General features: G+C 54.0%; 1 protein-coding gene across 1 annotated transcript; it reads left to right on the plus strand.

Moving 5' to 3' along the window:
- Nucleotides 1-10,456: 10,456 nt before the first annotated feature.
- Nucleotides 10,457-16,308, plus strand: LOC136569697 (serine/threonine-protein kinase pim-1-like). Its single transcript, XM_066570060.1, has 6 exons — nt 10,457-10,472; nt 13,502-14,361; nt 14,481-14,531; nt 14,735-15,101; nt 15,746-15,922; nt 16,171-16,308. The coding sequence occupies exons 1-6, from the start codon at nt 10,457-10,459 to the stop codon at nt 16,275-16,277; spliced, it is 1,578 nt and encodes a 525-aa protein (XP_066426157.1). The 3' UTR covers nt 16,278-16,308.
- Nucleotides 16,309-23,322: the final 7,014 nt, after the last annotated feature.

The following is a 23,322-nucleotide window of genomic DNA, read 5'->3' on the forward strand; positions in this document are numbered from 1 at the left end:
TTAAAACTAAGACTGGAACTTTACATAACTATAACACATTAAACAAACAATCTATACCTATCATTGGAACTTTCTATTAACTCCTTTAACAATGTATTCTCGACAACACTCTGGCAAGTTGTGGAACCAAGGGGATCATTGTGGCACTGTTGGGGCCCATGGAACCAAGGGGCCAGTGTGGAAACAAGAGGCCATTGTGAGCCTGTGGGGTGTAACAGCCCAGAACACTGAAATGCTGCAGGTAAACAAAGGCTCCTTTACTTGAGTTTGGTGCACAGGAGGAACACCAGCCAGATATTCTCAAGAGGTCAAAATGACACAAAATTATACTGGCAAAGTACAAAAACACAAGAAACTTTGGAAGAGGATTTCATGCAACATCCAATTACACAGAAAACACTTATCATAGCAGTAACTTCATTAACTTAGCTCATGTAACCTAGAAATCATTGAACACGTAAGCTGCTGAGGTACCCAAAAAATGTTGCATATAAAGAGCATTAGAAGGAGAAGAAAGAGAGAAAGACAGAAAGACAGAAGCTCTATAGAAAGACATGCATATGACTAACAGCTCCTAGGGTTCCAGTGTGGGTGAGACACAAACCCCAGGAGAAGGCAGAGTCCATACCAGGGGCTGACCTTGTGCTCTGTGTTTTTAAGCCCCTGGGCCTTTGTGGGCCTCCCCCAGGTGGGATTTCTGATTGCTCAGGCAATCAGGGCTGGGTTAGCACTGTCCCCACTGTGTGACTGATTGACAGCTCATCCCACGGTGTCTCAGGACATTGATCTCATCCAGCCTCTGACAGTGACCATGGTGACACCGGGGAACCTCATGGAACCATGGGTCAGTTGTGACCAGGTGGGTCCAAGGACACCACGGTGACACTGGGGAACCTCATGGGAACAAGTGAAGCTGTTCCACAGCCATTGTGAAGCTGTGGATCCCCATGGAACCAAGGGAACATGGAACAGGCTGATGCCTTCAGTTTTAGCTGTCATATCTCCAGATTCTGTACTGCATTAGTCTGTAACTCTGGACTTCATACAGAGTGTTAGCAAGTTCTCTTTACAGTGTAGTCAGACAAAACAATCCTTTTCCAGCCCCAGAACCAGATGAAGTTGCAGCTTCAGGCCTCAAAAAGGGGCAAACAACAGCAAATTGAGGAGAGCAAACTGGGAGGATGGGACTGCATCACCTGAGGCTGTAATTGGACATTTGACCCCAATATTTAAATGGACCAAACCTTATAAAAGTGTGAAAACTCCTGACCAGTCATCCATTTTGAGTGTAGCCTTGGCTGGGCTCTTGTCCTGCTCAAGGTGAATCCTTTGAAGGCCTTGTAATAAATCCCTACTTTATTCCTTTAACTCTCGCCAGCCTCTATTCCAGGGAGCCTCTCCAGGCATCAAGCTGATCAGTGCCCGCAGGGCAAAGGATTGCTGAGAAAGTCTCCCTCACCCTCGGACAGTCCCATCTGACCAGGGCAAAAATCCAGTGGGGAGGAGAACATTATCTTGGGCCCTGGAAGGTGTGTTCTGCCTTTGCTTTGCACTTCCTTTCCTTGGACATTTGTGACATCTCCTTTGAGGAATTGAGGCTCATGGAGTTGCCACCAAATCTCCCATGGGGCTCCTCAGAGTGCACAAAGCCCAAAGGAGCTGCACCTCGACCACAATTAGCTTCAAGAATTAATTTTGTCAGGAGTGGAATTAATGAAAAAGATTTCAATGAGCAATTACCTCAAATGATTTTTTCCCATTTTCAAGATTTCCTCTCCTTAGTTTTCTTTTCATAAGAGGCAATATAACATTATTTTCTAATTGATATTGAAGCAGGGTGTTCCCTAAGGAAGTCTTGATTGGTAGGAAAGGTCTTCCTTGAGGTCAAGCACTGCCTCTATGGATGAAACTTTGCTTCTCACATTTTCAATATTGCCATTTCTCTCTGGGCCTCCGGGCACCTGCATCCCTTTTCACCTTCTGGAAGGCAGTGAGCTAGGGCTGCCTGTGGCAACAGCAAGGATATAAAAGGGAGAGCAGCCATTGTGTGGATGAGCCAGCCACGTGGTTACCAGCCACAAAGTGGGGGAGGTTCCCAGCACTGTCACTTTTTCCTTATTTAGTCCTTTTGTTGTAAGTTTTGTTAAGTTTTTAATAGACCTTTCAAAATTTTGAGACATGAACAGTCATTTCTCACAGGGAGAAAAAGTTTTAATAGAAAGCTTTTTTTAAAATTTTTTTTTCTTTTAAACCCAGGCCATTCCTACCACGCTCACAGTGAACCACAGCCTTTCTCACCACCTGCACAGGCACCCCCCACTCAACCCACTCCCCCCGGACTCTGCACAGCTCCCAACACACCATTTGTCTGGGGGAATGCACAGACTGTGTCAAGGCAGCAGAGCCCAGACCTGGCCTGACTTCCCCAGACCACTGGAGAGGAGGAAATCCAGACCCACGGACACACACCTGGACACAGAGCAAAGCTTTGCTCAAAGGGTTTATTGATTCTTGATTGATTATTCTTCAGGGGAATCGGCCCAGGGCTCAAAGGGTTCAGGGGGTTCCTGCAGGGATGATCATCTCCTCATGCCACTGGAGAGGAAAAAGGACACTGGTCCTTGCAAGCCTAAAAGACAAAGCCCAGAAGGTGACCTCTGGAGCCCACTGGGCCATGGCAGGGCTTTGTCCCCAGCCCTGTCCCTGCAGGCACGGCTCACCTAGGCATCCAGAGAGGCAGCCAGGCGCTTCTGCCGCAGGAGAGCCCGCAGCTCTTTAGCCACAGGGGGCTGGGGACAAAGGCAGCATTAGAGACACTGGGGGCACTGGGCTGCACTGGGAGGCAGGGGAGAGCAGGGGGGCCTTGGGGAAGGGGCTGTGGGAGCAATGGGGTACAGGAGCTGCTGTGCTGCTGCCCAGAAGCACTGGGCTCCTGGCCAAGAGGCACAGCTGGGGCAGGGGCTGCGTCCTGGCTCATCCAGGGGCTCCTGGGCTGACAGGGATGGGAATGCAGCAGGGCCCTGGGCAAAGGCTTCCCTGGGGAGCAGCCCTCGGGCAGGGCATTGTCTGGGCTGTCAGGAGGGGTGCACTGGGCTCTGCTGGGACAGACTGGGATGGCCTGGGCTGTGGTGGCCAGGCAAGGGGAGGCTCTGACAGCGGCAGAACTCGTGGTACCCACCAGAGGCGTCTCCAGGACCGCGACATTGTCTAAATCATCCTGCAGAGAGACCAGGAGACCTCGCTGGTCACTGGGATGTCCCCAGTGCCAGCAAGGGATGGGGGGACACCACTGCCCCCCAATGCCCTGAGGGGATGCCCTCCCATGCCAGCAGCCCACTCACCTCCCGGAGATCATCTTGGGTTCCTTCCAGGAGTGCCTGGAAAGGAGAACAAAGGCTGGGTCTGGACTGGACCTTGTGGGGCTGGGGGGGGACACGGGTGTAGGGAGCAGGGCGCAGGCAGAGGGATGGGAATTCAGGACTTCCAAGGAGATCTGTTTGAGGTGAGGGGAGAACCAAAGACACTGATCTGGGGTCACTTGAGGGCCCAGGGGACAGGGCTGGGGCTGTGGAAGGAGCAGGGTGTGAGGTACAGGGGAGGAGAAAGGAATTGAGGTGTAGGGACATGGGAGTGCAAGGGAGGGACTTGGCGGGGACAGAAGAATGAGGACAGGTGGGGACAAAACCAATGGGACTGGGAGATCATTGGAGTATGGGGAGTGAGTCAGGGAATTCTATAGGAGGACCCTGCTGCAGTGGCCAGGAAGAAAGGCAAAGGACTGAGGGGGGACATGGAAGGAACGGCCTCAGGAATGGTCAATAGGAGGGTGTTTGGGGACCCTGAACGGGACCCAGAAGAGGGACCAAAAGGGTGGGATGGGAGGCCAGAAAGGGCAGGATGTGGGGACAGCGTTTGGCTGGTGCCTCACCTTGGCCTGTGCCGGGGGGCACAGCAGGATGGAGAAGAGCAGGGCCACGCTGAGCACAGCCACCTTCATCTTCCTCTGGCTCTGGGCAGCGCTGCCTGAGGCTGCAGCAGGTGAGGAGCACCTTTATCCCTGCCAGGACTCCTCCCTGCACCCTCCCTGCCAGCCCCCAGGCCAAAGCCCGGCTTGGCACAGCACCCAGCCCTGGCCACAAGCCCAGCCCTAGCACAGAGTCGACCCCACCCCACCTGTGGCACGGATCCAGCCCCCTTGCCCAGCATCCCTCCAGCTTCCTGCACGGGGCAGCTGCCCCTGGAAGGGCCCAGGCACCTGGGGGGCCAAGGGGGGCAGGCAGGGAGCCAAAGGCACCTGGGGACCCTGTGGGGACAGCCCCCAGTCCAACACAATCCATCCTCCAACAGCCCCCAGTGCCAGATCCCCCATCTCCTGCTGCCCCTCCCCTCCCAGAGCTTTCCCTGGGGGACACCCCAGAGCTGAGCCCAGCCCCAAACCCAACATGTGGGAGAACAAGGGGAACAAGGGACATGTGATCAGGTGGCTGATTGGCATCTCAGTCACTGCAGACACTGGGCAGCACTGGGCAATGCTGAGCACCTGCAGACAAGGCTGAGGGCTGGGGAATGCCTCAGGAGTGACAATTCCCACATCCACACAACCCGATATCCCTTTCCCTGCAGATGCCAAACCCCACCAAGCTCTATGCCCACAGCACTGTCCCGAGGGGAATATGCCCTGCCCTGCCCCTCATCCTGTCACACCTGCAGCCACCGAGCCCTCCCAGAGCACCTGGGTCATGGCCCTGGCTCTGGGCCCAGGCCAGCACTGGCCCTGAGCAGGATGCGCCCATCCCAGGGACATGGGGAAGTGGGCACCTGTCGCCAGGCAGCCACTCGGAGCTAATTGGGGTAACAGAGGTGCCCTGTGAGGAGGAGGGGTGTTGGTGCCCTGCCAGCCTCTCTGACAAGCCCTGTTTACCCAGGCCCTGAGGCACCAGGAGCACATTCAGACACCTTGGGCTTCCAGGAAGGAAAATCCACACTGAAGTGCTTCCTGAGAGCTGTCCATGGCTGTGATTCCTGTTTGACATTCCAGGGCATTAGTGAAGAGTTCTGCACATCTCTTTCCCCAGGGACAATGTGCACCCATCAGAGAAGTGTTATGGCCCAGCTGGGAAAACATTTCAGGCCACTGCCTTGATTGTTTGCTCTGGAACTCACCCAAGGAGGCGCAGGGCCCAAGGGGGAAGATTTTCCTCAGGGGTTTTGCTGCTTTGTGCCCTTGGAGGAGAGACCAGAGTGTCCTCGTGGGGGATTCTGGACCAGATGGACAAGAGCTGTGATGTCATTGGTTTTCTGAGGTCACCTTGGAGAGAAATTGAGGAAGTGTCTGCAGGACCCTAAAGAGTGAATGAATGGATGAAGGAGATTCTCACTGTCCTGACCCACTATCCAGCAAAACCACAGCCAAGGGAAGAGGCCTGGTGGAATCAGGGGGGAAGGAGACCTTGTTGAGCCTGGTGCACACTGGGCAGTGTTAGGTGATCCCCTGCTGGTGTCCCAGCTGTCAGTGCAATACCACTGCTCTGATAAGACTGGGTCCTTAAGAAACAAAAGAAGTGTTCAAGCTCAGGGGAGGAGGGGATCTGGTCGCACTTCTCTTCTCTGGCAGTTTCTCTCCCAGGGGGACATTACATGAGAATTGGGATGCGGTAAAGGACAGGGCTGAGGGCAGCTGCTCCCTCTCTCTCTGGGCTTCGCAGGAGGACGCTGGGAGCTGCTGCCTGGGAAAAGGAATTGGTTTCTGCGGGTGGCCAGAGCAGCTTCCCCAGGCAGGCGCTGTCAGGCACCTGCAGCACCGAAAGCATCTCCACTTGGGGCTGCCTTGACAACTCCCCCAGCCCAGCAGACGCCTGAGCCCGGATGGTGCAATCAAAGCCTCACCAGAGGGACGAGAGGACTCCTCGCAGAGCAGATCCAGCCAGGTTTAGTAAGGGAAAATCCAAGGGCCCAGCTGAAGTGAGGGGGAAGAGGGAAACAGGAGCAAGCAGGAGCACAGCCTCTGCTGAAGCGAACCAGAGGCAAAGAGCCAGGAGCAGGGCTGGGGCCAGAGTATATAACTGGAGGAAGGCAGGAGGGCTCAGGGTACAAATTATCCAATGGGGAAGGGAGTCAGGGCTGGAGTTAAGGTGGGGTGACACGGGACGCACCAATGGGGGAGCAGAGGGGAGGGGTCTCTCAGGGAAAGCCAATGGAGGAATGGGGAGTACAGAACTTTCTGGAACTGGGGGACGAGCAGCAGTCGATTGACAACAGCACATTCACATTAACAAGCAAAGAACCGTGGGGAATTGCACCAGTCTCTCACCTCAACTTAAACAGTGGTGTCCTCCAATGACATCCCAGGTTCATCTTCTCCATGGCTGTCTCTCACATCTTCCCCCTTTTTTATTTATTAAATAAGCATTTCTCAGTGTTTTGTCAATTATTTTCTTAAAACACATCAGTGCTGCTGAAATGATAACAACTATGAGAAGGACGCACAATAAACTTTTAAGAATGGGGGCCACCCACACAGGAAGGCCCCACCGCATGAGAGTTTTGTCCATCATGTCCACAACTTTATTTTCAGTAAGAAGAGTCTTCACTTGCTCTTGCATTTGTTTGATGGTGGCCTGGATTGATGTGCTATTCCATGACAGGTTAAAACAACAAAGTCCTTTGAAATCTTCACAACCATGGCCATGGGAGAGCAGCAGGAAGTTGATGGCCGCTCTGTTCTGAAGGGTTGTGGGAACTCAGCACATCACTCCGGATGTCCAGAGTTACCGAGAGAACCCTTGGGGGGGCTCAGAAATCCTGGAATTTTTCCAGGAGCATCTGGTGGCTTGCTTTTGATCCTTCTAAGGATGTGACGCCTGTGTTAGGACGTGAGAGTCACTTGGGAGTGAGTGCTGCAAGAAAGATATATTTACAGGTTGAAATATAGATTTTAGGGTTTTTGGTACAGGGAGGTTATGGAGACAAGATGGAGGGATCAGGGCGTGTCTCGTCCTTCTTCTTTCTTCTTCTTGTCATCCATTTTCTGTGGTGATGTTGGCACTTGGGGATTGGTTCATGGTAAAGGTGTACTTGCTAATATGGGTGAAAGGTATTGGGAAATAAAGGTAAGTATGATATACGTAGTTTTACGTATAAAAAGACACGACCACCCCATGGGTGGTCAGAGTGCCCGTGGCTGCCTTGCAGGTCAGACCTCTGTTGGGCAGAAAGAAAATTCTGTAGATAAGAAATAATAAACAATCTGAAGACCGAGAAACTGAAGAGTCCAGACTCGTCCTTTGAAGCGCGGGCCGCCCCAGAACCACCCTACCCGTGTCTGGGCAGAGATAGAAAGCCAAACCGGACAAAGGGTGGCATGTCTGGTGGTTTCCTCGTCCGCTAGAAGGTCTGATAAGGCAGCAGATGTAGCCTTGGTCTGCTTACTAAGCCAGCACTCCAGGTGAGAAAGCTCACCGAGGGCCTTCACAGCTGCAACCCATGGTAGAAAGATGGAAACAGCGACCCTCTTCGTCTTCCCCAATTATAAATTTGGCCATCACAATTTTGATTGAATTGGGAGTACGATCTTTTCTGGGGCGCCAATTGAGTTTCTTGTTTCCAATTTTTAATTTGGGTAGAGTTTGGGGTGAGGGTAGTAAGCTGGCCAAGACTGCAGGGGCCCCCTTTGATCTTCGAGGGGATCCCTGCCCACACCCTGTCACCACAGATGAGAAACACTCCCTCGGGAAGCACTCTGGGAAACGGAGAGGACTTAGATAATGTTTTGGCAGTATAATTGCACCAGTCAACATCATTGTATCTCTTATCATTTGATGATATATCTTTTCTCACTATCATCTGTGGTTCAGGTTTCTCATGCCAATTTTGTTGGGGTGGCTTGTCGAAAAAGTTGACACAAGAAGTCGCTTTGAGGAGCCCGGTAGGTCTAGTTCTTGGAGGTCCTGTGGTGCATGGGGTAAGATCTTCATGCACTCGTCCCAGGTGTCTACCAGGGTGGGCTTCTTACCTGCACAGGCATATTCATTTGGCGACAGGGGGATTCCCACCAGACATGTAGACAGCGGGTCTTTTGCACCTCCCATGGCCTTGCAAAAGTTATCCTGCTTGAGAGATTTCCCGAGTGTGACCCATAAGTTTTCTGTTGGCTGTGGCACGACCCATCCAACCGCTCTTTGGATGCACAGGAGCACAGTGACGGTGGCAGCAGCTGTTAAGGTATTTTGGGGTGTCCTGGGAGTGGCCATCTGCTCCTCCAGTGAGTCAGGTATCGACTGTTCGAGCACTGATAGAAACATGAATGGTCAAGTTAGTTGTCACTGTAATTTTCTTTGTTTTGTCCCTATGGTAGGGAGGGCGAGGGATTGGCAATTGGGGCAGGTGGAGACAATTGCCTTGGCTTGGTCTCTGGAAATCTTAAATTGACCTACTAAAGCTGGAGCATTCTGAGGGAAGAATGCATGGCTTAGACAAGCCTGTTGAAAGACATGTGGTGCAGCGGGGGAAATGTGGGTGGCACTTGCTGCCATTGCTAACAAGTCTGCTCTCCGGTTGCCCTCAGTGATGTATCTTGGCAGCTCTGTGTGCGACCGGACATGCAGGATGTGATAAGGTTGCTCTCTGTGGGAGATGAACCAAATTAATTCAGAGAGCAAGCTGTAGAATTTTTTATTTTGGACTTCCTTGAGCAGGGCACGCTCTGCCCGCTCTGCTATCCCAGTGACATATGCAGAATCTGTGACTAAATTGAAGGGTTGTTGGAATGTTTGAAACGCCCTCACAGCTGCAGCAAGTTCTGCAGTCTGGGGGGAACCTTCAACAACCTGGATATCAGACTCCCACTTCTGAGTGTCCGGGTCCCTCCAGGTGAACACTGACTGGTGAGATTTGCCTGAACCGTCAGTGAACTCCGTGATAGAGTTTTTGAGTGGAGTTTTACTTTTATCTGATTTTGGGGCCAAATGCAGTGAATCTTTAAAAAGCCCGTGTTTAGGATAATGAATTGAAAATTTCCCAGGATATCTGTCGAATGAAATTTGCAGATGTTCATTTGTTTGTAATAGAGAATCCAATTGTTCCAAAGTATAAGGGAGGTAAATGCACGCTGGATCGCAAGCTGCGAGGGTCCGGAGGCGATGTCAGCCTTTAATAATAAGTTTGGCTACAAGTTCTGGTGGGGTGGTAACTGTTTGATGTGGTTGGTGCGGCAGAAAAAGCCACTCGATGATGATGATGAGTGGGGTTTTTGAAGTATCATCCCTCTGAAAGAGCCGCGCATGGAAGTTTGGGCACTTACCAAAAATACCGAGGCTGAGGGGAAGGGACCGGTCTGTCCGATGTGCCTGGCAGTGTTTGATGGCGCTGGCGACTCTCTCCAAAGCCTCCCAGGCTTCTGGCATTAGCGAGCGTGGGGAAGCCAGGTCGCCGTCTCCTCGTAGAAGGTCGAAGAGCGGTGCCAGTTCTTCTGTGGTGAGGCCCAGGAGAGGTCGGATCCACGTGATGACGCCGCACAGCTGTTGCATGTCTCTTAATGTCTGGGGGTGCTCGTTGATGGACAGAGTTTGAGGCACGACGGTCCTTCCTGTGATTAAAAACCTGAGGTACTTCCATGGGCTCGATAGCTGGATTTTTTCCCTGAGCTATCTGAAACCCCACGCTTTCGACAGCTGCGACAGTCGTGGAAAGTGCTGCGTCTGAGTAAGACTTGGTGGAAGCACAGATTAGTACGTTGTCCATGTAATGTAGGTGTGAGACTCTGTCCGAAGTTTCTTTCATCTGCCTCACGATCATCATTGGGGACCACTGAAGAAAAGCCCCTTGTCTGAAGTTTCTGGCCCTGTTGGAGAAAGTTACATGCCAAGGGCTCCGAGACCTGAGCACAGCTCCTGGCATTGCTAAGCTATTGTTCACAGGTGTGTTTGCTGTATGCTACACTGAACCCAATGAAAGGAAGAAGGGGGCCCCTTGCCTTTTTGCAACACTAGCCTTGGAAGTTGTCCCACCTCTCGGCCTGGCTGGACTTCTCCTGAGTTGTGGGTGGTCCCCCACAGAAGACCCCTCACTTGTCTTACAACCGCCGTGACAGACAGACTGAGATGTACGAAGCCTCTCCATCAAAGACCGAGACATGAAATCCCTATGTGAAAAGGCCCCCCCACACTCTTTCCAAGGACTGGGACTGAGACCCCTAACCTGGGGGAGGTGTGCGGGGGAGGCAAGCTAACCAAAGCAAGATGGATGTTGCAGGTGCGAGCAGTGGACCAAGAAGACGATGGCTCTCACCCACTGCAGAGAACATGGACTGTGTGTACCCTTCTCTAAATACCATTTTTCCCCCAAAAATACAATAGACTACCCTTGATTCGGTTTCAAGTTTTACCCCTTCCCCCATCAACAAAAAGAGTATAATAAGAGTTTGGATGAACTGCAACCCTGAGATCTCCCCAGACGTGACATGGTGAACGCCATTGGTTGGACATCAAAGGACTTGGCTGTTCTACGTTTGGTAGCTCTATACCTTCCTTTCTCTTCCTCCCTCTTTTTCCCTTTTCCCCAATTCCTCCCCAATGCATTTTCTTGTGGTTATTCAATAAAGGTACATTTGTTCTGATTATCACTGCAGCCCCCTGTACCGTGTCGGTGTTTTTTGCACTCTGAGATCAACCCACGAACCATCACGAAACCCGTTCGTAAGGACGGATTGTGACACTTGCATACATACTATAGAAACCTTCTATCAAACCTTAAAAATTCTCTACAAATTCATTTCCAACATTACTGGGTCTGGCACCGCCCAGATCTGGTGTTTGCTGCCACCTCCAGTGCCCAGATCTGGAAATTCCCTTGTTCCGGCAGAGCCAAGTCCAGCAATTTTCTGGTAAAGAAAGCCACAATCTGGCAATTTCCTACTGATGGCACCAGCAATGCCAAGATCTGATGTTTTCTGCCACCGCCCATACCCCAATCTGGACATACTCGGTTCCAACACAGCCCAAGTGCAGCAATTTTTTGGAAAAAGAAGACAAAACGCAGCAATTTCCTGGTGCCAAGACTGTCACCACCCAGACCTGGTGTTTGATGGCACCGCCCATGCCCAGATCTGAACATTTCCCTGTGCCACCACAGCCCAAGTCCAGCAATTTGCTGGCAAAGAAAGCCAAAACCAGGCAAATACCTGGTGCCTACACTACTCCGATCTCGTGTGTGCTGACACGGCCAGTGCCCAGATCCGGAATTTTTCAGATGCCTGCACAGCACAATTCCAGCAGTTTGCTGGCACAGAAAGGTCACATTTGGCAATTTTCCAGTGCCAGCACATTCCCCGCCAAGATCTGGTGTGCGCTGGCACCGCCAGTGCCCTCATCTGGCAATTTCCCAGTGCTGGCACAACCCAAATGCAGCAATTGTCTGGCAAAGAAAGCCAAAACCCGGCACCTACCAGATCTGGTATGTTGGGGTTGGTTTCAAAGAAGAGGGAGACCTCGGCTTAAGGCCGTGGGAAAACCCTCTTTAGTTGGGGTCAGCAGGAGCTCCCGCCCATAATCCTCTTGTTCAGTTATGCAGATTGTTACTAGAAAGTTCTGAGTTCTCTTTGCTACCATTGGTTACATTTTACTGCAAAAATTGTAATATTCATAATCCTTCCTTCCTCTTGGATCCTTCCCTCAGATCCCACATTAACACCTCCCCATATATAAATGGATAAATATCCCTTCTAGACCCTGGACCCAGGCTTTTTTCTGCTTTGCTCTGTGTACTGTGCACGCCGTCCTGTTTGTTGTGTTTGCCTTCATTAAAGTTCTGTTTCCAGACAAGCAGATGAAAGCAGTCTCTGTCTGTAAAGTGGCCAGAGCTGGTTCTCAGGGAAACCACTGGCCAATGGTCCGGAGAAGGACCAAAAAGTTTTCACTGGTGTTTTCTGGCACCGCCAGTGCCCAGATCTGGAAATTTCCCTATTCTGACACAGCCCAAGGGCAGCAATTTGCTCGCACAGAAATCCAAAACCCAGCAACTTTCTGCTACTGGCTCTGGCACCGCCCACATCTTGTGTTTGCTGTGCCAGTACCCAGATTTGGAAATTTCCCGGTGCCAGCAGAGCCCAAATTCGGCAGATTTCTGTCGCTGCCAACGACACCACCCAGATCTGGTGTTTGCTGGCAGCGCCAGCGCCCAGATCTGAAAACTTCCAGGTGCCAGCACAGCCCAAGTCCAGTGATTTGCTGGCACAGAAAGCCAAAATTTGCAAATTTCCAGGTTCTGGCTCCAGCACCATCCAGATCTGGTGTTTGCTGGGACCACCAGTGCCCAGATTTGGAAATTTCCCAGTGCCTTCACAGCCCAGGTCCAGCAAGTTCCTGGGACTGTGACTTTCCTTTTTCTTGGAACTGTTTAAACCTGTTCTGGACCGAAAACCTGGAAAAACACCTGCAGCTCACACCTGTGGCCCACCGAGGTCTGGGATGCTGCATTCCAGCACCAGAGGGACTTAGAAGAGACCGAGTGAGCCAACTACAACCCACAAAAAGGGTTTTCTGAATTTGCCATCTCTTCAGCACTGTCAGAGGTTTCATTTAATATTATTCATTTTTCATGCTTGGGAATACTTTACTTGATAAATAAACTGGGTTTCTTTTCGCTTTTCTTGAGGGAAGTCTTTTCCTGAACTAGTAGGGGGAGAGGCCACTTGATCTTGCTCTCTAGACGGACCCCTTTTGGAGGTTTCCTCCCAAAATTTGCCCTAAACCAGCACAAAGAGTCACAATGGAAACTTCACCAGTGGCACAACACCCCAGCCCACCAGGAAAAGAAAGGACATGTAAAGTTCTCCAAACATTTGTCCTGCTTTGCTGCAAAAGTCCTGCTGCAGACACTGTGCAGTGTGGAAAGCCAAGAGAAGCTGCAGCTGGTGGCAAATCTTGGGACAGAAGCTTGACCTTGTTCTCCAGGAGAGATTCTTGGCAAGAGCAGACAGGAGAAGATTCCTGGAAAACTGGAACAGCTTTCCAGAAGGGAAATGAAAATGAAAGAAACAATCCAAGATGTTTTCCTCTATTTATTTCTATGCTCCCCTTTTCCATGTGGCATTACTTCTCCATCCCAGTAATTCCAGATGCACTGCACCTCTAAGATCGGTGACTTAGTTATTTTTAGACACTCTAAAATACCATGAGGCACACAGAGTTTTCCTTCCCCTGTTTTTACTGGAAGGCAACACTGGAGATGTAAGTGCAGTGCTGGGCTCAGGTAGGAATCCTAGCCCAAGGGAAGGTGTCCCGACAGTGTTTGCCCCTCAGCCAGGCCAATGCAGAGCAGCAAGCGAGGGGATTGCTGTGCCAGTGTGCAGGAGTCAGGGCTCTGCACCTGGGCTCAAGGCTGCAAAGTTCCCGTATTTGGCCAGACTCAGGGGCTGTGCCCGGGGCGCGCGGGGCTCGAACGTGGGGCTCGTGAGGCGAGCGGGGAACGGACACGGGGACGAACGGCCCCGGTGCTTCAGTTGCAGCGGCGGCGGCGGCGGCAGCAGCAGCGGTGGCAACAGCGGCAGAAGCAGAAAAGCAGATAATCTATAACGATCTTTCTCTTTCTCTCTTTCCTTGTCTTTCTCTCTTTCTTGGTCTTTCTCTCTTTCTGTCTCTGTGTCTCCCTTTCCCGCTGTCGGGCACCCTTCTCCCGGGGTCCCTTGCCCGGCATCCCTCTCCTCTCCCCGCCTCCCTCTCCTCTCCCCGCCTCCCTCTCCCCCTGCCGGGCCGGGCCATGCCCCCGGCCCGCCCCCGGCCCCGGGCGGGGCTGCCCCGTGCCCGGCCCCGCCCGTCCCGCCGCGGTCTCGCCTCCGCCCGGCTCTGGCCGTACTGGCGGTGGCGCTGCTGGGCAGGCATCAGTGCCTGGTGCGGGGGCGGCATCGCCGCCCTTCGCCTCCGCCTGGCCCGAGCCCGGCCCCGGCCCCGAGGCAGGCTCCAGCCCCGAGCCCGGCCCCGGCCCCGAGGCAGGCTCCAGCCCCGAGCCCGGCCCCGGCCCCGGCCCCGGCTCCTCCCGAGGCCCGCGGAGGACACAGGCGGCGCAGCCGCTGCCGCCGCCTCCGCTGGGGCTTCCCTGGCCCGAGCTCCGCCGCTCGGCAGCGCGGCCGCTGGCCCCGAGCTTCCCGTGCCGCGTTGCGAGGAGCGAAGGCCTGGGCATGGCCGGCCCGGGGCGGCTGAGGGGCGCTCGGGGGCCGTTGCTGGCCCCGGGCCGAGCGCTGACAGCCGCGTCCCGCCCGCAGGGACGGCGCACGAGGCCCAGAAGGAGCGCTACCGCCTGGGGTCGCTGCTGGGGCTCGGAGGATTCGGCAGCGTCTTCGCGGCCACGCGGCTCTCGGACGGCGCCCCGGTGAGCGGCGGGGCCGGCGGCGGGCGCAGGACGAGGGGACGGAGGAGGAGGAGGAGGAGGAGGATGGGGCTAGGCAGGGCGGGCGGCGAGCTGAACCCGCTGCTGTCCTTGGCTTGCAGGTGGCCATCAAGAGGGTGCCACGGAACCGCGTCCGGCACTGGGGCGAGCTGGTGAGTGAGCGGGGCCAGCGGCAGCAGCCGGGGCTGCCGGGCGGGGATGAGCCGAGGCCCGGCACGGTGGAAGCCGCCAGGACGCCTCGAGGGGGAGCGGGCGTGGGCGCAGCGCAGGGCGCAGAGCGTCCCGGGCTGGCTCAGGGCTTCCCCAGGCCTGGCACGGCATCGGCCCCACTGAGGGCATCGTGCTCCTCCCGCAGCCCGATGGCAGCAGGGCCCCTCTGGAGATCGTGCTGCAGGCCAAGGTGTCCACTGGCTTCCCTGGTGTGGTGCAGCTGCTGGAGTGGTTCGAGCTGCCCACCCACATCGTGATGGTGATGGAGCGGCCAGAGCGGTGTCAGGACCTGCATCGTGTCATTCGGGCACGGCGGTTCGTGCCCGAGGAGGTGGCGCGGGAGCTGTTCCGCCAGGTGCTGGAGGCCGTGCGGCACTGCACCAGCTGCGGGGTCCTGCACAGGGATATCAAGCCCGAGAACATCGTGCTTGACCTGGCCACCGGGCAGGCCAAACTGATTGACTTTGGCTGTGGCATCTACCTGCAAGAGACAGCCTACACTCACTTTGCAGGTGAGCCCACGTAGGGTGTACTCCTGGTCCTGGGATCTCATGGCCCAACATCTCCCAGCCCAAGCTGGCTGTGGCAGTGGGGATTCTCCCTTTTGCTGCCAGTCAGGGGACTGAGTCTTCAGCTGAATTGCTTTAGAGCGGGGCTGGGTGGGGAGCCATCTTCCAGGCCTGCTGGCAGCCTTTGCCAGCCACTCTGCCCAGGACTGGGACTGGGCTGGGGCAGCCAGCCCGACCACTACCCCTGTGCATGGGGGTAGCAGAGAGGGGGGTGGAACCTGTGCCCCAGGCAGTTTGGTGTGCAGGCGAGAGGAAGGGCTTGCACTGCTCAACTCTCCCTGTTTGCCTTTGCTTCCTAATATTTTTGGGGCAATGCAGGCAGGGAGCATAAGGGCATGTTTTCCCCAGCACAGAGAGGGTTTTTCCTTTGCATGTCATGGTCAGGCTTAGCCAGGGCTTCCTCTGCCCTCTTCTGACACCAGTGGCTTCTTTTCCAAGCCTAAGTTTGTGCACAAGTCCCAGGTGCTGGCGAGAGGGCAGTGGTCACCCTGTGTGCCACTGATGCAGCCCCTGCAGGCCCAGGTTTGCTGGGGCCAGGCTCTGGGAGCAGCAGCATCCCCCTGCTGAACTCCATCTGTATTCCATAGGAACACCGTCCTACAGCCCCCCGGAATGGAACGACTTTGGCTGGTACCATGGCGAGGCAGCAACGATCTGGTCCCTGGGCATCCTGCTGCACCAGATGGTCTGCGGGGAGCACCCTTTCAGGAGGGGCCGGAACCTCAGCTGGGGCCAGCTCCCGCTGCCACAAGGGCTCTCTCAAGGTGGATCCTCTTCTCTGGGCACGGGGGGAATCCCAGTGCTGGGAGCCAGCAGCGGGCTCGTGAGCATCCTGCTCTGGCAGCTGCTGAGGAGGTGGCACATGTCCTGCTCTCCTCCAAAACAGGGAATTGATGGGAAAGTTTAGGCCCAGCCCTGAGCGCATCCAGCAAGGCCTGGGCATGGCAATAGTGGGGCAAAGCAGACAGGAGCCTTCTCTGGCTGACCGGCAGTTTCTGCTTTCTCTGCCCAGAGTGCAAAGATCTGATCTGGTGGTGTTTATCCGTGAACTCCTTGGACAGACCCACATTAGAAGACCTGTTCTGTGATCCTTGGGTGCAGGATATTCCTCGGCCGTAGAAGAAGGGAGAGAGCCACAGGCACACTTTGATCCAGGGCCCTGGTAAGTTGCAGCTCCACACATGCCTTGGCAATCAGAAGCAAAGGAACCCAGACCTTTTTGTGCTGCCTGTGTCACTGCACCGGGGTCATGGGATGGGAACACGCAGCCCTTGTGCTGCAGCTGAGCTGCTCTGCCCAGCACTGGTGGCCTCCATCCAAGCTGGTTTTGCTTGTGCTGGTTTCCTGACAGCTGGGGCCCTGGGCAGAGCCCTGAGAGCCTGGTCTCCCCCCAGGGAAGGAGAAGGAGCCCCTGGAGAAGCTGTACCGGGTGGGGATGCTGCTGCTGCTGCTGCTGGAGACAGCCAGGATGACATCAAGGATGACAAGCTCTTCCTCAGCCTGGCCACTGGAGGCTGAAGGTGATGGACTTTGATTCTGGCACCTTCTTCAAAGCCAGACTCCACAGGGAATTTGCAGATGAGTCCCCACCCAGGGAAATGCTGCCAGATTTGGGCATGGTCCAGCCTGGCTGGGAAGCAAAGGTTCCCCTTTGCTGGGGCAGATGCAACTCATTCTTCAGTCACTGCCCAGCTGCTTTTGGCAGGGCTGGGGCATGGGCTGGGGTGGGTACGAAATGGGAGTGGGCTCCTGGCCCTGCCAACAGCCCCCAGCAGCCACCGTGGCCTGGGCTGGGGCTGGGGCTGGGGCTGGGGCAGCCAGCCCGACTCAAACAAAGCCCCATGCTGGGAGCAGAGGTGGGACTCCAGAAGCTGTGCAGGGGCTGCTTTGCTCTGCAGGCAAGGAAGGGCTGGGCTGCTGCACTGCCCTTGTTTGCTTTGGATCACCGTGATTTTGGGGGCAGTGCAGGGTGGAAGAGAGAAAGTGTGGGCTTCCCTCAGCCATGGCTGGGTTTTTCCCTACCGTGTAGGAGTTGGGCCTTCCTTAAGGCCCTGACAGAGATAAGAGTTTTTCCTGTTTTCTTGTTTTCCCCTTTTGTCTCTAATATCTTTTCAAGAATGTGTTGTTTGTTTTTCCAGAGGAAGCGTTCCAGGCGGTCCAGTGCAGATGGGGAAGTGCTTGGGAGCAGCTGTGGCGTGGATGGGCGGTGCCCTTGGAGAAGGCTGAGGACATGGTTTGGGAGCAGCTTTTCTTGCAGCCGTGGCTGGCGTGAGGTGGGTCCCTGTGTGCTTGGCAGGGTGGGATCAGAGCTTTTGGGAGATGGCAGCGAGCACAGGAGCATCCTGCTCTGGGCAGCTGCTGAGGGCTGGATGTGCCGTGGCTGGCTGCAGGCTGGGCACATGTCCTGCCCTCCTGCTCTGCTGCCAAAGGCAGCAGGGATGGGCAGCTCTGGGCACAGCTCTGGGCACAGCCAGCATGGCCTGGGCACCGCAGGCCTTGGCACAAGGGCACAGGAGCCCTCAGCTGACGGGCACTTTCTGCTTTCTCTCCTTGCAGCCGGGCTCTGCGGCTGCTGAGGCTGCTCTGGGCTCTGCCAGGGCTCTGCTGGGCTCAGCCCTGGGCCCAGCTGGGCTGGCTCTGCCCTCACATTGCTCTGACAGCTTTGCATCAGATGAGCCCCTTGCGAGCACAGCGCCTGAGCTTTCTGCTTTGGCAGCTGAGTGAGACTCTGCTGCAGGCCCAGAGATTGCAGCTGGGGACACACATGCAATTGGCAAGAACCCAAACTCTCCACAGTCCCAGCTGAACGCCTGGATCTGCACAGGGTGTTTGTCTGTCCCATTCTTCCTTCTTGATTGGCTGGAATTGTGCAATTGCACTTTCTTCCTCCTCTAGAAGTGCCTGAGTGGGCCAAAGCTGGCAAGTGGGCCGTGTTTCTGAGGCAGTGCAGTCTGGAGCTGATGGATGGAGAATTGCCCTTCTGCACTGCCAAACCAGAGCAAAAAGCCCTAAGTGGCACTTTGTGTCTCTAAGAAATCCCTGACAGTTTCAAAGGGAATGTGCAGCTCCTTCCCAGGCTGAGAAGGAAGGGCATCTTCTAAAGGATTTGGGCTTTGACAGAGTTTCCATTCCCAGTCCTGCTTGGAGCGGGAAGGGCACAAAGCAATTTCCTCTTGCTTTGAGCACAATTTCAAATGGCAATGTTGAAACAAAGCCCAAAATCTTTTAAAAGGCTGCTGGGGTCAGTAAGATGGATCCATGCCATCAGCACATTTACAATGAAAATAATTGACTTCTCTTTTTGAAAAGATCATTTACCTCTTAATGCAAAGAGTGTGACTTTGCATTTATGTTTTGTTTTTTTCACTAACATTATGTTATGTTTTTCACTAACACTTGGATTTTTTTCTTATATTTTACAATTTACCTATTTTTCCTTTTTCCCTTTTTTTTCCTTTAAATAGAAAACATGTCCTACAAAAGGAGTGTCCTTTGCTCCTGGTTCCTGTGTGGAGCAGCTCCCTTCCTGCTGGCTGAGCTGCTCAGGCAGAGCCCGGCAGCTCCTGGCCCTGCAGGGCTGAGGCTTTTCCCCGTTGCTGGGCACAGACTGATGGAGCAGCACTGCTGAACACGGGCACACACAGAGGGCCCAGCAGCAGCTGCCTTTGGCCACCTGAGGCTCCAAGGCCCAACCTCTGAGCAGCCAGGGCTGGAGGAGACTGGCAGCATCTGATCCCTGACTCTGGGCCAGGGCTGCACAAATGACCCCACAGCAGCAGCAGCAGCAGCAGCAGCAGCAGATGGAGCTGACTTTCAGCACAGCCCCTGCCCCTGTTCCCTCCCATGTGCAGCGGTGTCACAGCAGCCTGAGGCACCTGGGAGCCCCCAGTGCCAGCAGGGACTTGAGATGGCAGCCCTGGGCTCCTGGAGGCTGTGCAAGGAACGGAGCTGAGCACTCCCTGTCCATGGGGAGCTTCCAGATGGAAAAGGCTGCTGTGCCCAGGCAGCTCCAAGGGCACAGAAAGGAGGCTCTGGAGCACTGGATCTGTGCCAGTGCCACAGTCCTGGGCAGCAGCCAGCCAGCCCTGGGGGAACAGAGGGCACAGCAAGAGGGACAGAAGCAGGCAAGGGCAGAGACTGGGAAGAACCAGGCCCGCGAGCAGGAACAGCTGCTCCATTGCACTCTTGGAGAAAGCTCTTGGCTGCTTCAAAGTGCTGAAAGGCGTGAAGGGCAGAGAGGAGGCCACAGCAAACAATGCTCTTGTTTGCACAGCCTCCCCTCTCCGTGTCCCAGAAGGAATTGGATGGACTGGATTCGTCTCTCCGAGTGCTCTCGTTCAGCATGAGCAGCTCAGCACCAGGAGCTGAAGGAGCTGAAGCCTCAGGCCACAGGAGCTGGGCAAGAGGGAACTTCTGGAGCAAAGTAATGCTGCTGAAATAGCCCCAGCTGAATGCAGCGGATATCATCATGGAATCACAGAATCCTTTCTGTTGGAAAAGCCCTCTGAGCTCACCCCGTGCAGCCGCTCAGCCAGCAGTGCCAAGCCCAGCACTAAAGCACGTCCCTGAAGTGCCAAGGCCTGGACAGCAGCCCTGAGTGAGGCCTGGACAGCAGGCCCTGAGCCAAAGGTGGCCTCTGGAGGAACCTTCCAAGCAAAGGTTATCTTTGTATCTGCTCCCTGCTGAGATGTGCATGGTCATTAGCACTGTGGTAGATGTAGCCACTCCTTAGTGAAACATGGATGGACTTTGTGTATTTAGAAGCCAGAGAAGGCCATGAAATCTGACATCTGGCCTTGTGTGGGGCTGAAGGATCAAAGTCAGCTGCCTTGGCTCCTCCTTGAGGCCTGGCCAGGCTTTGGGAGGGAGCCAAGAGAAGGATGAAAGCAGATGTTGGCACACTAGCAGTGCTGTCAGTTTGTTCATGCAGCACTGCCAGAGCTGGGCCCTCTCCCAGCGGGCTTGGAGCCTCAGCTGGGGCTGGAGGCACCTGCAGGAATTGCCAGTGCCCAGGAGTGGCTCTGCAGCCCTTGGCTGTGACAGCTTCCCCAGCTGCTGTGTGCACCTGGGGGATGGGAAAGGCTGAGGGTAAATGCTGCTGCATCTTTCTTAATCACTGCAGGCAATCTTTGGTGGGGATGGTTGGGTGCATTGCTGAGCTGCTCCTTTTGTGATTCTTTGCTGCTCTGAACTGCAGGAAATGACACTGATTCCTTCAGTTGGAGTCTGTGTCTTTGGTGCTGACTTTGGCCACTGGTCAAACCAAACTGGCCCAGTCTGGCCAGATCCCAACCAAATGTCACTTGTTCAGTGTCAATGTGAGGCATCAGTGCCATCAGAAATTCCCAGATGGGAAGCCCTTCCCTGGAGTTCCCTGGCTCTGGAGTGGGCTGAGGTGGGAGCCCCGTGGGAGCAGTGGGGCAGTCGGGTAAAAGAAGCTGCAGCCCTGGATGTCTTCAAATGCATCCAAAAACTGCACATGGAAAAGGAAAAGGACTTGTGGGTTTGGGCAGACAAAGATGAATTTGTTAAGAGTCCAATGGAAACAGCACCTTCAGAAGGAACAATTATTGTTGGAATGCTCCCACATGGAGCAAGAGAAGAAGGTTTCAATCTTGAGCTCAGCTGCATTTGTGCCAGTGAAATATCAATATAATAACTAACTATATGTATTTATTGTATAATAAGACCTTAATATATATATATATTTGTATATTTATAGATATATATAATATATATATGTCTGTATCTATCTGTCTATATGTATATCAGTATGTATATCTACATATGAAATAATAATAATGTGAAATGGTGCTGACAATACTAATTTGGTAGCTTTGGCTGCTCAGGGATGTAACTCTAAATAACCAGACTATGCACAAGCTGCAGGATTGGTTGAACGGGTGAAGGGGTTGTTAAAAGAGCAGTTAAAAAATGAGGAGATGGGAACCTTTGCCCATGAAGAACCCACCTCCCAGATGTGCTCCATGCCCTTAACAATGGCCCACGGGGGAAATGGAAACCCCCTGGCTGTGCACGGCTGCCCCCAGTTTGCAAATCCAACCATGGGCAGTGAGATTTGGGCTGCCTGGGAAATTGTTCTGGCTGTGATGGCCCCTGGCAGGGCCAGCCCAGAGGCTGCAGGGCTGGGCCTTCATGCATTGGAATTAATGAGGATGAATTCAAAGCAAATGAGAGCCATCAATACTGAAACAGGAATTCAGATTCCTCCAGGACACTTTGCTTTGGTAACTGCTCCCTTGGAGCTTGGCCTTGCCAAGTGTTCATGTCATGGCAGGAGGAATTGATGCAGAATATCCAGGAGAAATTACAGTAATTCTGTGAAACAATAGTGACCAGGATTGGATTATTCAACCCCATGACAGGGTAGCACAATTATTGATATTGCAATTTTAGGAACGATTGTGAAAAAAGGAGCTCCCGCTCCAATCACCACCGTTTGTGGAGATAAAGGGTTTGGATGCAGCCGTCCTAATAATGGAGCCAGAGTGTGGGTCCGGAGGCCAAATGGCCCTCCCGAGGCAGCTGAAGGAGCAGCTCCTGGGAAAGACAACTCGGAGTCCTGAAACCTGGGCAGGAACAATGGGAATGTGTCCCTGCAGCCAAGGATTGTGTGTGAGAGCAAGTAGATCTGACAGGATATTGTTTTACACATGCTGCCAGACCAAATCTCCCTGTTTGCCCCAAGGGCCCCTTTGGCAAATGCTCTGATCCACGGGGCTCCATGGGAAGGCTGCTGTGACACTGAGGGACTTGCACAGGAATTGCATCCAGGAGCCTGGGTGCCCCTCAGGGACTGGGACCCGGCCCCTTCCAGCCAGAGGGGAAAGGGCCCCCCAAGCCTTGTTAGCCCCAGACAACATGGTAAAGCTGAACAGCAAAGGGCCTGGGGACATTATTCTGGAATTAAAAAGGTGCCAGCTCCATGGACAACAGAATTCTTGTTCCTAACTCCAAGGAGATTGAGAAAAAAGAATGAAGAACGGTGTCACCAAAGTACTACTGATGTCTGTAAGGTGTACCTTGATAGTCAGCCAGAATCTTTGTCTGCCACAAACACCTCTAGTGTTTGACCAAGGGGTTAGTCATCAAAATGTAATGATGAGTTCTGATGGATTGCTGAACTTCTTTTGTAATTCTTTGCTAATGATGATGTGCTTTGCTGAGCTTATCCTTTTGTCATTCTTTGCAGCTGTGCATGATATAAATGCCACAATTCCTTCAGTTGGTGTCTGTGTCTTTGGTAGTGACCCTGCCCACCGGTGAAACAGGGCCCCCTCTTGCCTAAGTGTTCCCTGGGAAGGCAAAAAGCCTCCCTCCAGAATTGCCCCCTTCCTCCTTGTTCCCCCCCTTCATAGCCTGAGCATGATGTGCTCTGCTCTGGGCTGTGCCCGGGGTCAGTTGGGGTCACCTGTCCTGGCTGTGTCCCCTGCCAAGCTCCCCCGCAGCCCCAGCCCCTCCCCAGCATGGCTGGACGAGGGGCAGGACAGGCCTTGGCTGTGCTGCAGCTCAGCAAGAACAAAACCATCTCTGCGTGCTCAGCGCTGTGCTCAGCACCCGGCCCAGCAGTGTCTCAGTGCCAGGGGCTGTGCCCTCAGTGCCTGCCAGGGCTTTCCATGGCAGCTGCCAGGCCAGGTGACCCAGGTGTCCCCCCCAGTGCCGGTTGCCATGGAAACAGTGCCCAGCCCTGCCCCTTTCTGTCTGGCTGACCTGGCCTTTGGCCCTGGCAGTGCCCTTGGCTGCTGGTTCCTGGTGCCCGAGCGGCCAGCGCGGCACAGGGCAGGTGGCCATGGCACAGCCCCCAGCAAGGGATCCCCTCTGGCTCTGGGCACTGACACCAGCCCTGAGCAAGGGGCCCAGGGCAGCTTTCCATGGCCACCAACCATCACAATGCTTTTGCCCAGAAAAAGGTACTTGGGCATCTGTAACTCTTTGTTCTTATTGTCTCGTATTCTCCTAAATCCTAATTGTCCACATTTTTATTACTTTAATTATATTACTGTTTTATAAAACAATTTAATTGTTTCATAACAATTTTTTAAAAGTTTAAAAACAAGTGATTGGCGTTTTTCACACAGTGCCCAACACACAACATCCCATGTACTGATGTTTCTGGGGGAGCCATTTACAACACCAGGGGATC

The sequence above is a fragment of the Molothrus aeneus genome, unplaced genomic scaffold (genome assembly GCF_037042795.1).
Source record: "Molothrus aeneus isolate 106 unplaced genomic scaffold, BPBGC_Maene_1.0 scaffold_19a, whole genome shotgun sequence".
In the NCBI taxonomy this organism is placed as follows: domain Eukaryota; kingdom Metazoa; phylum Chordata; class Aves; order Passeriformes; family Icteridae; genus Molothrus; species Molothrus aeneus.

What these genes read in the sequence shown, in the direction of transcription:
- LOC136569697 (XM_066570060.1), top strand. An exon ending in TCCGGCACTGGGGCGAGCTG is followed by an intron (nt 14,532 to 14,734) that starts GTGAGTGAGCGG and finishes CTCCTCCCGCAG; the next exon opens with CCCGATGGCAGCAGGGCCCC. An exon ending in GCCACAAGGGCTCTCTCAAG is followed by an intron (nt 15,923 to 16,170) that starts GTGGATCCTCTT and finishes TTCTCTGCCCAG; the next exon opens with AGTGCAAAGATCTGATCTGG.